Genomic DNA, 15854 nt, shown 5'->3' on the forward strand with positions numbered 1-15854 from the left:
ATATATTAATGATAAATTTATGGGCTATGCAACTTCAAGTAATTTTATTTAATGAAAAAAAAATTAATGGTAAGTAAAGGTAGCCCGGGCGAAGCCGGGCACCAATACTAGTTCATTATTATTCCTTGTCACGATTTTAAACATAGATAACTATTGACTGAGACGATTACACTATCAATTTACCCTTTTTTTGTAGTACATCTTACTCATTCACTACTTGCCTACCACGGAGTATTGGTTTTTTGTGACACGATTTTAAATATCGTTTTATTATTTTGATTAAAACGGTGAATTTATTCAATAATTTTTTTATAAAATGGTTTTATACAAATATTATTTTAAACCAGGTGATATATTACTTAAATTACTCGCTAAAATATTTTTTACCAACCACCACTTTCCATAAGGGTTTCAAAAATTTTGTTATATGAAATATAATATTACAATGTTTTATCATAAAACGGTTTTAAGTAAGACTTACCGTATTCATTACACTATTAATTTACCCTTTTCTTTTACAACTTACCATATGCAAGGTATTATTGTCTTTCTATTATTGCTCTTCTTTCCATGGTGCCCTTTACACTTCCACATTATTTTAATTAATTAATCAAAACAAAAAATTAAAAATTAAAAAATACCCTTTTGCAAAATAGTTTAAAGGGTGTTAAGTTATGATTGAATGTCCCCATATGAGGTTGAAGTTTGGAATCTTCGGTCCACTTTACTGTTCTTAGTTGTTCTCCTTCTTGTTCTTATTATACTTTAGTTTATATAGTTGAATGCTTAGTTGTTTTATTTTTGTTTTCTTCCTGCTTGAGTAAACAACAATTTTATGTTTTTTTTATGTTTTTTTTGGTAATTTGAAATTCAAGTTGTAGGAGAATATTTGGAGGGGTTGACCTACTTTATGTGTCTTGCAATATACATCTTGCATTACTTAGTTTTTTTGGTGAAGAAATTAGATTTGGTGGTTTTTGTTGATTTGGGTAGTTTTTGATTTGATAGAATTGAATTGGGTTTTTGATTTTAGGGTTTTAAGTGGTGATTTTGATTGAATTTGGGGGTTTTTTCTAAGTGGGTTTCCTACATTTGCCCTAGATTTATGAAGTTTTGAGAGGTTTTTGTGAAATTTTAGTTGTTAGTTTATCCGGGTTTTTCGTTGAATTTTGGTGAATTGAAGTGTGAAGGAGAAAAAGGGAAGTTACTTTGGTGAAAAAATCATGGCTTGTATGAAATTGGGATCTAAGAATGATGCATTTCAGAGGAAGGGACAAGCTTGGTAATATTTTTATTTGCAATCTTTTCAATTTTATCAACAATTTCTGTATTTGTATTTGTTATTTATTTATCTGTTTCGATATTGTTATGATCTCGAATCACATGTTTTAGGACTTCAGTAGTTGTTTACTGTAATAGGGTTTTGTGGGTTTTTATTGATTGAGACTAATTGGCTTAGTCTTGGATGTTTGAACTACATCTGATTTTTTGCCTAAGTAGTGATTTCTTCATCACTAGTATAACAGTGAACCCGGAATACCAGAATAATGTCTACTTCCTCTGTCGCGGTCATTTGTTGTCCTTTTCCATATTGGGGTGTCTAGTGAGTTGTTGTCCTTTCTATTTTAAGAATGAACTTGATGAACAATTTGATCATTCACACTTAATTTGTTCCACTTGTCATTTAGTAATTGGCCCCTTCCTCTTTCCTTGGTCTTTGTGCCAAAACCAAAGGATAACAATTGACCGGGACGGAGGGAGTATTTTGTTTGTGTTGTAGTTATTGACAGAAAATGCCATATTGTGTGTTTTTTTGTCAATGTTCACTTAATTGTGAGGTAGGGGAAGTGAGGTTGGTATTAACTATGCATTCTTAAAGGTTTGCTTGAATACTGTATAGGAGGGCGAGTAAGGAACGGGTTATCTGTCCATTTCTCTCCCCTTCAGTTCCTCTAACCTAATTTGTTAACCAAACCGGTTAAGTGTCCTTGTCCGTTTCCCTCCACTATGCATTTCATGAGTGTCATTACAATTATGTGCTGATATAGTGATATCTTTTTGTCGAATGAGTGTCTCCGGAAATTTGGTAGTTTGATCTACCCTCCATTTGTTTGTTAATTCTCAGCTGATATTTTGTATCGAATGTACTCTTGTTAATAACAGGTTTTGTACTACTGGGCTGCCAAGCGACATAACGGTTGAGGTGGGGGAGATGTCCTTCCATCTTCATAAGGTAATTTTCACTGATATACTTCTTTTTGTAATGGTAGTTTGAGGCTTAATTTTAAAAAGCATGCCTGTGAGGTGAGCCGAGGCGAAAGGCTTAGTAAAGCATTAGCGGAAATGCTTTGGTTGGACCTTATGGTGCGGCTTGTGCATAAGGGGCAGTTAGAGGGTGCACTACTAAGCTATTTCCAATTTTTTTCTTCCATAATTTTATTTTGCCCTCCCTTTGTGTCATTATCCTCGGCTTTTACTTCCTTACAACTTTACATGCTCTCCATCATTAATTCATTATTATCGAAAAAGATTATTGTTACTTTGTTAGATAAATTTTAAACTTGAAAAGACAAACTTCTTTGCAACTATAGTGCGCCTCATGTGAATGAGATCCACGCCTTTTCCATACGACTTGCGCCTGTGCCTCGTTGCCACAGGCCCTCACTGCAGAGCCGTTTTCCTGGGAAATTGAACTGAGATGTTTTGCATAAATACTAGTGAATGTCAGTGTACTTAATACTTCTATTTTAGAAGTCAGGGGTTGTCTTTTAAATTCAGTTTTTTTCTTCTGCAGTTTCCTCTGCTCTCACGGAGTGCAGTATTGGAAAAATTAATTGCTGAAGCAGAAGAGGGAGAAAATGGTACTGTTGTAACGCTTGACGATTTGCCTGGTGGGTCCAAAACATTTGAACTTGTTGCCAAGTTCTGCTATGGTGTGAAACTCGAACTCACGGCCGCAAATGTTGTTTTCCTGCGTTGTGCTGCTGAACACCTTGAGATGACTGAAGATTATGGGGAGGGAAATCTAATTCATCAAACAGAAACATTCCTTAACCAGGTAGCCCTTAAGAGTTGGAAAGACTCGCTAAGAGCTCTTCAATCCTGTGACGACATCGTTTCCTTTGCGGATCAACTCCAGATAACAAAGCGATGTGTCGAATCATTGGCTGTTAAGGCAAATACTGACCCTAACTTGTTTGGGTGGCCTGTCATAGAGCGTGGTGGACCTATGCAAAGTCCTGGTGGCAGTGTTTTATGGAACGGCATTAGCACAGGTGCCATACCAAAAAACTCGAGTTCCGATTGGTGGTATGATGATGCGTCAACTTTGAGCTTTCACCTTTATAAAAGGCTGATATCAGCAATGGATGCTCGTGGGATGAGGGCGGAGATTGTTTCTGGGTCTATTGCGTATTATGCCAAAAGGTACTTGCCTGGGTTGAACCGGCGACAAGGTTCTAATGATGCAGGCTCTCGAGTGGGTCCGTCATGCTTGACTAGTCCACCGTCTGAAGAAGAACAGAAGCTATTGGTTGAAGAGATAGAACAACTACTTCCTGTACAAAAAGGCCTTGTGTCGGCCAAATTCCTTTTCGGCCTCCTCCGAACAGCCATGATACTCCGTGCAGACCCTAATTGCATATCTCATTTGGAGAAGAGAGTAGGAATGCAACTTGATCAAGCGAATTTGGAAGATCTTCTTATACCCAACTTCTCTCATTCAATGGAAACACTGTATAATGTAGACTGCGTGGAGAGGATTCTTGAACACTTCTTGGCCATGGATCAGGCTGCTGGGGATGCATCCCCTTGTTCCATTGACGATGGTCAACTGATGGGGTCACCTTCAATAACACCGATAACAATGGTGGCGAAACTGATTGATGGGTATCTTGCTGAGGTGGCACCTGACATTAACTTGAAACTTCCCAAGTTTCAAGCTCTTGCTGCTGCCGTTCCAGAGTTTGCCAGGCCCTTGGATGATGGTCTTTATCGTGCTATTGACATTTATCTTAAGGTAAGATCTTGAGTCTGGACATCTTAATGATATTATAGCAACTTCGTCAAACTTCTCACCTATGTCACTTTACCTAAGCAATCTTTTTCTTAAGATGTCTTTCTGGTACCCTTTTGAGATGTTGACCAAATTAATTGCTCATTGAATACCAAAATACCCGTCTTGAAAAATAATCGAACATTTCCCAAAGCATATCATGCCTGTCTGTGTAATAGAGTGGTTGAGTGGATGAGTTTTGATTGAGGAACTATTGGATTAAGGTTGCATTATTCTAACTCCTGAATTCCTGATGCCGCCATGGGCCTTCTGTTTTGACGGTACCTCATTATAAGTAACGGGGGTTATATGATAGTTCAAATGTTGTAAGACAGCCACGGAATGCATATGCGTGTTAATCCTGTCAATTTATCTGTTGTCTTGTTCATATTGAGCCACCGCAGTCTCCTGTTTTACAATTGGCCGTCTGTTAGACCGTTATATGGTGGTTTAGTTGCACATCAATTGCTAGACGACTTGCGTTACATGTTTCAGTTCTTATTACGGAGAATTTCACACGGAGTATATAACTAATCTTTTTTATCTGCAGTCACACCCTTGGTTATCGGAGTCAGAAAGAGAACAGCTGTGCCGACTAATGGACTGCCAAAAGCTTTCTTTAGAAGCCTGCACACATGCGGCCCAGAATGAGAGGTTACCTCTAAGAATAATAGTCCAAGTCTTGTTCTTTGAACAGCTCCAACTGAGAAACTCCATAGCCGGCTGCTTCTTGGTCTCGGAGAATCTTGACGGGTCAAGACAGTTGAGAGGCAATATGGGCGGGTCAAACGAAGGTGGTTGGGCTACAGCTGTAAGGGAGAACCAGGTCTTGAAGGTAGGAATGGATAGCATGAGAATGCGAGTCTCTGAGCTCGAGAAAGAGTGTTCAACCATGAGACAGGAGATCGAAAACCTGGGCCGAGTAAAAGGCTCGAGCGCTTGGGGTAACGTGTCCAAAAAGTTCGGATTAGGCTTGAAGTTAAAGTCTCAGATGTGTAGCGCCCAAGAGGAATCAGTCAGTAACCAAAGTAACGGCGTTAGTGGGAAGGCAGAGAAGGTTAAGGCAAAACGCGGAAAGCTTAAGAAGAATGTGTAAGCGTAAGCGTAAGCGTAACCCCCCCGGGAATTTCTTCCAATTCTTCTATTATTTCTTGATTCGTTTCGAAGAATGTAATGTTAATTCGTATTCGTTTTGTTCGAAGTTCAAGTTCTAGAAAACGGGTTTCGAGTTTCGAGTTTCGAGTTTCTAGTTCTTGAACTGGAATAGAATAGCAGTAAATGTGATGTAGTGATTTCAGCCAGTCTTTGTTTGTGAGTTGTGACCAGTAACCACGCTTCTGTAATCATGATGAACATGCATGCAGATTGCAGGCATGCATTTAACTTCTGCATTTGCCTTTGTTAAGCTGCAATGCTACTACATTTGTATTTTGTCTTCTGAGCACCTGCATTTTAGAGAAATGATACTCCCTTTGTCTCGATCATTTGTGGTCTTATTCTATTTTGGGTGTCTTGGTCAATTATTTGTCCTTTTTAATTTTAGGATTGCATTTGATGAGCAATTTGATCCTTAACATCTTATAATTGACCATTTTCTCTTTTCTTGGTCTGTGTCAAAACCAAAGGAGAACAATTAATCAGGACGGAGGGAGTAGGTTATTTGAAACTTTCTTTAATGCTTCCAAAGAGTGAATAAGTTTGTGTTCAGATGAAATAAATTAGTGAATGGGTCAATGTTTGATTACTCCCTTCATGTCATTTACTCTCTCTATCTTGATCATTTAACACAAAGACTTTGTTTTTTTTTAACTTAATTTCAGTTCTATTTAGTTTAGTTTAGTTTCATTAAGTTCAGTTTAGTTCATCTATTTTATTCATAAATTAACTCTTAGTTCAGTTCAGTTCAGCTTTAACAAGTTCAGTTCAGTTCAAACAGTTTCAGTCCAAAAGAAGAGGGTCAAAGACCAAGAGGTGGGGTGGGGTGGAGGAAAATTGTTAGATGATAAGTCGAGTGTGTAGGATCAAATTACTCATCAAATGCATTTTCGAAATGAAAAGATAAATTGACCGTGATACCTCAAAATGGAAAAAGTAAACGAATGACCGAGACAAAGGAAGTATTTATTTATCTTTTTTATTTTTTATGAGTGATCTTTTAATAGAAGGTAAAAAAATGACAAACAGATGGATTATTTATGTAAAGCTGATGTGTTACAAGTTGAAACAAAATATTGAAACTAATCAATTTTGGGTTAATCATTTTGGATTGCCATATGTATCTATCTGGCTCAATTTGTGTTATAGAAGAGAGACTTGGGCTATAATATGATTGTGAAGACCCGGCTTGGTCCGGCACTGGCCCACTACTCAGTGTGCCGGGCTAGTGCTAGACCAACCCGGACCAGCACTAGCTCAGCCCAACCCGATCATATGTTAGTGCTGTGCTCGGGCTGCTTGACCCATAGCCCAGCCCGACCCAGCTCACACCAGCCCGACCCACTAAGCATCTTTATTCGCAATTTCGCATCTACGATGATTCCTATAGATAGAAATTCAGTTAGTCTTGCTGAAGACGGGTCGGAGTAAGTGACGGGTAATGTCACTCACAAAACGGATAGGGGGACAAGGTGGAGGCATCCCCATGTGCTTCCCTCTCTCCTTTATTTGGGTCATTTATGAGAAGAAATGGTATCCGTCACTCCAAAGTGACGAATACGTGCCGAATTCAATATGAGATTTTGTGATAGAAATTAGGAGCCACATTAGAAGAAATGAAGAATCAAGTGAATCCGTCAGCCAGACTTGGAAGTCAACGCTCTTATCAAGTGTATTTCCAGCAAACTAGATTCCAAATGATGCATCTCCTTTCATTGCTCATCCTTTTCTCCACTCAAACCAACATATGCACAAACAAACACTTAACCTTACACTCAATCATTTTCTATATCATTATTCATTTATAGTATTATAATATTCTAAAAAAAAATGTCATTATCTTTACTTTTCCAATTACTTGGGTATTCAGACTTCACTCTCACATAACCAACCCATTTTGGATCTTTTCACACTAGAATAATACTCTCTCCGTCTCGGTCAATTGTTGTTCTTTACTTTTTAGACATTGTTTATAAAGGAAGAAAATCTGTAAAATAATATCCAATGTATAACACAAAATATAGTCATGAGTGATCTGGTTTGATTCGTCTTATTAGTGAGTGCGTTAAGAATATCAAAATTTAATAATTTTCACACTTACTAATGATGAAATTATCATTGTCTTTATTATTCGTAAAATAATTACGTTGATAAGAAACTTTGTTCAAAAGAAAAAAGAAAAAAAAAAGTAAATTCTCTCACCAGCCACATAAATGAAAATGATTATACCTTCGGATATTCAACATCATTGTATAATGATCTCAAGTTTAACTTAAATTGTACTCGTACGTATGTTTTTGAAGTCAATATTCAGATTTAACCGATTTTATTTGTGTTCTTAATGTTGAAGTACATGAAATTTCATATACCTTTCAAAACAAAATTCAAAAAAAAATATTGAACTCGCAAATTACAACGGTTTGTACTATAACTAGTGATGTAGTCTACAAAGTTCTCGCTAACAATTGCTCCAAACATAATTGTCTTGCAAAGTCTACCTTTTGAAATAAAGAGAAATGGGTCTACGTCTACCTTAAAACTATGAAACATATAAAACTAAAAATTTAATAAATTCCACAAGACCATTCATACTTGCCATTGCCAGTTGTTCTTTCCTATTATTTCTCATTTAATATAAATTGCACTCAATGCATGAGCAAAATTTTAGCCACGCTAATGTTACCAAATCTGGGAGAGACGATTTCTCAGAAGACTTGTCCAATGTTAAAACAACTTAATCGAAAATATTTAATCTAGTGATTAAGTGGTTAAAACTGAAATATTATGGACAATAACTAGTCCATGTTCGAATTCCCATTTCTACTACGCGATTCGTTAGACAAAAAAAATATTAAATAACTTAATCGAAAATATATTAGCCTAGCGATTAGTGGTTAAAACCGAAATATTATGGACAATAACTAGTCCAGGTTCAAATTCCCAGTTCTACTATAATACGACTAAATACGCGATTCATTATAAAAAAAAAATATTAAAACAACTTGCCATTTATTGCGTTTACTTTGACCAAAACCTTATATACCTTACACTACTCATATATATACCCAGAACAAACAACACAATCAATATATTTTTTTCATAATAATACACACAAAAATATTTCATAGGCAATGGGTACCCAAATCGAAGGCGAAAGCGCAATCCGACGTCGTTTCCGGGGATGTGCGTGTACAAAAGATGATTTCTTACCGGAACAATCGTTTCAAAGTTGGTCAAATTACGTGACAGCACTTAAGGAGACACCAGGCAGGTTCATGGACCGAGTCACGGCTCGGTCCATGGACCAGACTGAACTCCATGAAGTGAAGGCTAGAAGTCAACATGAAATGAAAAAGACTTTAACGTGGTGGGACCTTATGTGGTTCGGTATCGGCGCTGTTATTGGCGCCGGTATTTTTGTTTTGACCGGTCAGGAAGCTAATAAACATGCTGGACCGGCTGTTGTTTTATCTTACGTTGTTTCCGGTGTGTCCGCTATGCTTTCGGTTTTTTGTTATACCGAATTTGCTGTTGAGATCCCTGTTGCAGGTAATAATCGGATCCGTCTCTTCTGGTTCTTTACATTTTTATTCTTTATTTAGTACTCTGTATTATTTCACTAATTTTACTAAAATGTGAAATAAGATTCCAAATAATTTGGGTAAAATTAGGTAGTTTTACTTGGCAGTAATTTACCTAGAAAATATATAAGAATTTTCATTCATAATCAATAATTTACCGAGATTAGGATAAAATATGAAATCATGATTCGAGAAGTAAATCTTTACACACTTTTATATATTCATTTACCAGACGAGAACTCATATAAGATAGTTATATGTCTACATACGGCCCTATCTTATTAGAGCAAGTTCAATGGTTTAACAATTATCTACTAATTAAACTTAAAGAATGAGTTAAGAATATTTCACTAATTTTACTAAAATGTGAAATAAGATTCCGAATAATTTGGGTTAAATTAGGTAGTTTTACTTGGCAGCAATTTACCTAGAAAATATACAAGAATTTTCATTCATAATCAATAATTTACCGAGATTAGGATAAAATATGAAATCATGATTCGAGTACTAACTACTAAGTAAATCTTTACACACTTTTATATATTAATTTACTAGACGAGAATTCATATAAGACAGTTATACGTCTACATACGGCCCTATAATATTATATTCCCTCCATGTTTATTAGTTTACTTATTTTTATTTATTTATTTTTGTAAATAATATTTTTTTAAAAAATAAATAAATAATTGGAACCGAAGAAGTAAATGATAGCGGTAGTGAGACTGATATGTGGAGTGACGGAACTACCTATGAGGGTGTGGGCTAAATCAACTAGTCAACTAATTAAGTCATAAACGTGCCTCATTGGCTCAAGTGTCGAGTTTTGATTTGTGTATTATCGTTTGTTAATGTAATACATAAATAATTACACCTTCGGTCTCTATTATTTGTTTACATTTTTTTATGAGAAATATTTTATTTCAGGTGAATAAATAATTGAAACGAAAAAATACGGTATGTATTAATTTGCCTTCCATATACGTAACTAACATATCTCATATATTTAGCTCGCATATCCATGTAAATAGCAAGTCAATTATATTTCATATACATATTATAATCCGTGTATATATAGCTATAAAGTCGTGATTTGCGTCCTTGATAGAATGATTGATAGCTACATTACTACATATGTCAATAACGTGTGTTCACCGAGCACATACTGGTTTATTATGATCGAATAAATTGCTTCCTTGATGGAATGATTGATAGCTATATAACTACATATATGGTGAGAACGTATGTTGATTGAACACGTACTAGTTTATTGTGATCGAATAAATTGGAAAATAATTGTTAACTATAAATAGTATCCGAAAATGTGGTAAACATATCAAGATCATTAGCTAGGTATTTAGTGCGGTTGTTACAAAATTCCCATAATTACCTAATTAAGGAGTTAAATATGGTAGTATATATTTATAGAATTATGTAATTTAATGTAAACTTTGTGTGAATCTAAATTATTCCAATGTGAAACGTTAAGTTTAGATTCTATTTTTGAACAATATATGACTTCTATACTCAAAACTCAAAAGCATATATGACAAATTGACAATGTCTAATTCTACTCATTTATAGATTTTCGTCGTTTTAATATAAACGGAGTAACTGGGTCGTGTTTGGGTTAGGGGAATAATAACCCATTTAAATTGACACATATACTATAAACACGACCTAATCTGCTTGGCAGGTCTAATAATACCTGTTATTTTATACTTCATGCTTTTATTACCATTTATTTATATTAATAAATATAGTAACAAATGAGGTGTAAAAGGTATCATAAGATTGTTTAGGTTGTCTTTAAGATGTCTCGTGACACGTTTTTTCTAACGTGTGTCCACATGAGCCTATATAAAGAAAGAATCAAAGGAATAAATGAGTTGATTCTTACATTTTTCATGATATATTCCTTTGATTCTTTCTTTAATTAGATTCTTAATTTGCATTTTAACCTGAATAATAGAGAATCTTGTTGTGAAATTATTTTTTATGAATTTCTTATGAGATTTTGAAAAATGAATCATTATTACGGAGTACTATTTTCATGATATATGAATTCTTAATGTGTCCTTACGAATATTAAAACCGTTCATATTATTAACATCTCACATTAATTAAGTCGATAATTGAGTCATTAAAACATGATGAAACAACTGGGTCCAGCTCATTAAACCAAGCCTCTTGCATCGTACCAATTGAAGATTGGCTAAATAATCAATTTAATTGGATATTTTTTAATAAATAATTAATGAATGGGTAACGCTTGATAATGAATAAATAAATAAATTCTCATGTGAGGACAAGCGTGTGTCACGCTAAAAGTCAAACTTCTTGCTGCCATCTAGTGCCGCAAGCTTGTGACATTTCACGACCGACTAAAATAACGTTAAAAAAGAATGTTAGCTGTGAAATATCATAAGTACCCGCTAGGCCGCCACAAACAAAAATAGCTGAATTACTTATATAAAATTTCGGCTGAAACTCGGAAATTTTTTTAAATTGAATTCACTATATTATTATGTTAAATAGTTCGTCTACGTCTAGAATCCTAATTATGCACCACAAATATGCTATACTAGTATACTGTCTTACATCCGTTGACTAAACGTATACGTACTTACGTAGTAGTGTAGTAATCCGTATGTTGATAATATAGCGTAGGAAGTTTGACTTGTATAGATCTTATCTTATGGTGCAACTTGAAGGAAAAATCTTGAAATTGATTCATACTCCGTATTTTTCAACGCTATACACTTGTTTCACACGACTGTTACAGTAGTCGAGACATTAAGCGATAATGTCCGTCTTAAATTTATAACATGCTAAGTATAAATGATTCACAACTAACAAATGATTTGTCTTACTATATATAAGTATATATAAGTAGTTCACATGTTTTCATTTTAAGACGGATCCTAGCCTCTTAACGTTGAGGCCAAAAACTTAGGCATGTAAACTAAATTCAGTAGTAGGATATGAAAAACCGATTTTTAAATTATTCGAGTCATTATTCAATCAAAGACCCAAAATAGCTAGTTATCAGAGTCAGTGTGACCAAAAGGTCTTAAGAGAGCTAGAGTGTACGTAAATGTCGAAGATAATGTCGAGTCCAAAAATTTAGGACGGATACTCCAATCTTGTCTTAGCTCCTAAGAGAGCTATGAGCTAGAGTAGATTGTCTTAGCTCCTAAGAGAGCTAGAGTGTACGTAAATGTCGAGGCCAAAAATTCAGTAGTAGGATATGAAATTATTCAATCAAAGACGCAAAATAGCTAGTTATTTGAAATTTTGAAATCTAATTAATCTCAAATCGAATCTAGATAAAACCGAAATCAATGTACTTTGGAAAAATTCGAACCCAAATGGACTTGAACCGAATAGACGCGACTCAATATATGGGTCGGATACTCGGATCATGGTATTTGACTCAACATTCCTTTGTTATGATCAGGTGGGTCATTTGCATATCTAAGGGTGGAACTAGGAGACTTCATGGCATTTCTAGCAGCAGGAAACATCCTGTTAGAATACGTAATTGGTGGGGCCGCAGTAGCCCGAGCATGGACATCATACTTCGCCACCCTCTGCAACCACCAGCCTGAGGAATTCAGGATCACGGCTCACCACTTAGCCGCGGATTTCAACCAACTTGACCCAATAGCAGTAGTTGTATGCGCTCTCATTTGCATTCTTGCCGTGTACAGCGTAAAGGGCTCGTCTCGTCTCAATTACGTTGCCTCAATCGTTCACATTGTTGTTATCGTCTTTATTATCATTGCTGGTCTTACTCATGCCAACACCAAGAACTTTTCTCCCTTTGTGATTCCTGAGGTTGGACCGCGAGGCATATTTCAGGCCTCGGCTGTCCTGTTTTTTGCTTATGTTGGGTTCGATGCTGTCTCGACTATGGCCGAGGAGACGAAAAACCCGGCTAGGGATATTCCGATTGGGTTGATTGGTTCCATGATTGTTACTACCTTAGCTTATTGCTTGATGGCTGTTACTCTATGCCTTATGCAACCCTACACTCAAATCGACAAGGATGCTCCTTTTACTATTGCTTTCGAGAAGGTACTCCTTTAGTCCTTTAGTCCCGTTTCATTTGATTGTATACGTTTTTCTGAATTCTCCTTACATTACCGAGTAAATTAATAGGGCGTGCTCAATGATATGAGCCGGCTCGTTCAAAACGAGCTCGAGCCGAGCTTGGCTAAATACGAGTCGAGCCCGAGCTTAGCAAGGCTCGGCTCGGAAGCTCGTTTATAATTTTTATTGTATAATCTTTATGTTGTACTATTATGTTTATTTCAAATTTCAAAGAGTTTTTCGTCAAAAACTACCTAATATTTACCTTATTTTTATAAATACTACCTAAAGTTTTTAATTTTGCGAAAAATTACCTAATATTTTTTTACTTTTGTCAAAACTACCAAATTGAAATTAATGAGCAAATTCGACAATTTGTTTTCCAAAATTAACTAAAATTCCGACAAATAATTCAAAATGCCAATCGAATTAATCATAATTTTGTCCAAATTAGCCACAATCTCGGCCAAACTAGTCAAAATTGAAGTAAAAAAAATTGAAATAAATGTGTTAGTAGCTAATCAAAACAGTTGTCGGTGGTTAAGTATAGTAAATAATATATGTTCAATGCCAAAAATAATGTTTTCGAGTTAGAATTTTGTCTAATTTGATCGGATTTTTCAATTTGGTAGTGTCCGACAAAAGTCAAGAAATTTAGGTAGTTTCTTGACTACCTAAATATATATAAGTATATTATGATATAATATTTTTAATTGTTTTTCAAGAATATTTATATTTAATTAGACTTACAAGGTGAGAAAGTGAAAATATATAATGACAAAACGAGCTTGATTCGAACTCAGCCTCAATTTTTTAGGCTCGACGAGCTAAAAAATTCGAGCCGAGCCCGAGCCCACCCGTGCTCAAGCTCAGTTCGGCTCGTTTACACCCCTAATTTAACTAAAGACTGAGTTCAAATCTGATTTTAACTGTATTTATCCAACAGGTTGGAATGAGCTGGGCGAAATATTTAGTCGCAATTGGCGCCCTCAAAGGGATGACAACCGTCTTACTAGTAGGCGCGGTAGGCCAAGCGCGTTACCTGACCCACATAGCCAGGACACACATGATGCCCCCATGGTTATCCAAGGTAAGCGAAAAGTCCGGGACACCAGTAAACGCAACAATAGTTATGATGACCGCGACTGCAATAATCGCTTTCTTTACAGACCTTAACATCCTATCCAATCTCCTCTCAATCTCAACCCTAATAATCTTCATGTTAGTCGCCTTAGCGCTACTCGTCAGACGTTACTATGCCACCGGAGTAACCACCCCTACTAACCGAAACAAATTCATTATTTGCCTTTCACTTATACTTGCCTCGGCAATTGGAACATCCGCGTACTGGGGAGTGACCCAAACCGGTTGGATAGCTTACACGGTCACAGGACCGATCTGGTTCTTAGCAACATTGTCCTTAAAATTATTTGTCCCACAAGCTAAGGACCCTAAGATATGGGGTGTCCCACTTGTTCCTTGGTTACCATCTATATCAATTATGATCAACATTTTCCTTCTTGGCTCAATCGACAAGGACTCGTTCATAAGGTTCGCTGTATGGACCGGGTTGTTGTTGGTTTACTATTTCCTCTTTGGGTTACACGCGTCTTATGATACCGCTATGGAGATGAAGAAGATTCGAGAAAAAGAGAATGCAATCGATTTGGGTAAGATAGAAGAAGGTAAGTCTACGAAATTAGATGGTGACGAAACTATTGCTGTAATAAAAGGTGGTATTTGAAGGATGTGTATTGAATTTATGGATCACCATTGTTGTTTAAGTACATTGTAGCTATATAAAGCTTGGATAGATACTGCCACTGATGAATTTGTGCAAAGTATGATATCTCATGTTATGTGGTTTTTCAGTTTACAAATTTGTTGTTTTCTTGTAGTGTTTTCAGTTTAGTGTTCGACTATGTGTACAGGTTACAATACTTTTTATTCCGTTAGAGCGTTAAACGACCTCTTTAAGTTTACTTGCTTTGATGCGAGTTTAACCCCCTTAAGGTTTATTTGGGAGTAAACAACCCCTTATCTTTGTTGTAATGTGAAATCAAACCCATTTTACTTTTCCGGTCAAAATCTCACCGGTTCTTGTCAATTTCTCACCAATTACTCATATTGTTATACATATTATGTATGAAAAGTGGCGATGGTTGTAACTTGAGATAAAACATTCGTCAAAGTAGCCTCAATTTTGCCAGCAATGGATTATATATAATGTGGCAATTTGTCCCCTTAACTTTGTTCAATATTTAAATCAGACCCTTGAAGTTTCAATTGTAGCAATCAAACCTTTTAACTTTAGTTAAAATTGAAATTAAACTCCATTTGTTTGATTTCTCATAAAATTCGACAAAATTCATTTTATAATCTAATTAATCAATTACAAAAAAAAAAAAATTTGTAAACATACAACTTTTATACAATATGTGATTATAATAGCGAGTAATTTTTTAATAATTTTAGAATTATTAGACAATTATTATTATGAATGCAAGAATAGTTCATAAGATTTGATCATATTTTTATTTTGTTTATTATAGATTAATGTAAAATTATTATTTAGGTGGATAATTATTTTTATATAAATTAATAAAGTTAAAATTAGTAATTTTTATGTGATATTAGTTGTATAATGAATTTTTGTTGAGATTTAAGTGAAAATTAAAAATTGGGCTTGAATTTCACTTTTTGTTAAAGTTAAGGAGTTTAATTGTTACAATTGAAACTTGAGGGGCTTAATTTCACCATTGAACAAAGTTAAGGGGACAAATTGCCACTTTCGCGGATTTTATTCTCATTGACGTGAAAAACTTCCGTATTATTTTGTTATGAAATACTGGATATATATGATGGGATAAAGTAAGATGTATGCATATTACTTAACCACAAGCGTTTCTTTTGGCTACAAGATTCGCATTGTCTTAGGCCATTAGCAATAGAGGTTTATCAAGAGGTTT

General features: G+C 35.3%; 2 protein-coding genes across 2 annotated transcripts; both read left to right on the forward strand.

Moving 5' to 3' along the window:
* The first annotated feature begins 352 nt into the window (after positions 1-352).
* LOC141596275 (BTB/POZ domain-containing protein At1g30440) lies at positions 353-5492 on the forward strand. Its single transcript, XM_074416378.1, has 4 exons — positions 353-1282; positions 2164-2233; positions 2795-4018; positions 4605-5492. The coding sequence occupies exons 1-4, from the start codon at positions 1224-1226 to the stop codon at positions 5148-5150; spliced, it is 1899 nt and encodes a 632-aa protein (XP_074272479.1). The 5' UTR covers positions 353-1223; the 3' UTR covers positions 5151-5492.
* A 2558-nt stretch (positions 5493-8050) lies between these two features.
* Positions 8051-14765, forward strand: LOC141596276 (cationic amino acid transporter 1). Its single transcript, XM_074416379.1, has 3 exons — positions 8051-8758; positions 12251-12870; positions 13832-14765. Exons 1-3 carry the CDS (start codon positions 8341-8343, stop codon positions 14627-14629), a joined length of 1836 nt encoding a protein of 611 aa, XP_074272480.1. The 5' UTR covers positions 8051-8340; the 3' UTR covers positions 14630-14765.
* The last annotated feature ends 1089 nt before the right edge of the window (positions 14766-15854 follow it).

This window comes from Silene latifolia, chromosome 8, assembly GCF_048544455.1.
Source record: "Silene latifolia isolate original U9 population chromosome 8, ASM4854445v1, whole genome shotgun sequence".
Lineage (NCBI taxonomy): Eukaryota > Viridiplantae > Streptophyta > Magnoliopsida > Caryophyllales > Caryophyllaceae > Silene > Silene latifolia.

What these genes read in the sequence shown, in the direction of transcription:
- LOC141596275 (XM_074416378.1), top strand. Translation starts at nt 1,224, where the DNA reads ATGGCTTGTATGAAATTGGGATCTAAGAATGATGCATTTCAGAGGAAG. An exon ending in CAGAGGAAGGGACAAGCTTG is followed by an intron (nt 1,283 to 2,163) that starts GTAATATTTTTA and finishes TGTTAATAACAG; the next exon opens with GTTTTGTACTACTGGGCTGC. An exon ending in CTATTGACATTTATCTTAAG is followed by an intron (nt 4,019 to 4,604) that starts GTAAGATCTTGA and finishes TTTTATCTGCAG; the next exon opens with TCACACCCTTGGTTATCGGA.
- LOC141596276 (XM_074416379.1), top strand. Translation starts at nt 8,341, where the DNA reads ATGGGTACCCAAATCGAAGGCGAAAGCGCAATCCGACGTCGTTTCCGG. An exon ending in TGTTGAGATCCCTGTTGCAG is followed by an intron (nt 8,759 to 12,250) that starts GTAATAATCGGA and finishes TGTTATGATCAG; the next exon opens with GTGGGTCATTTGCATATCTA. An exon ending in TTACTATTGCTTTCGAGAAG is followed by an intron (nt 12,871 to 13,831) that starts GTACTCCTTTAG and finishes TTTATCCAACAG; the next exon opens with GTTGGAATGAGCTGGGCGAA.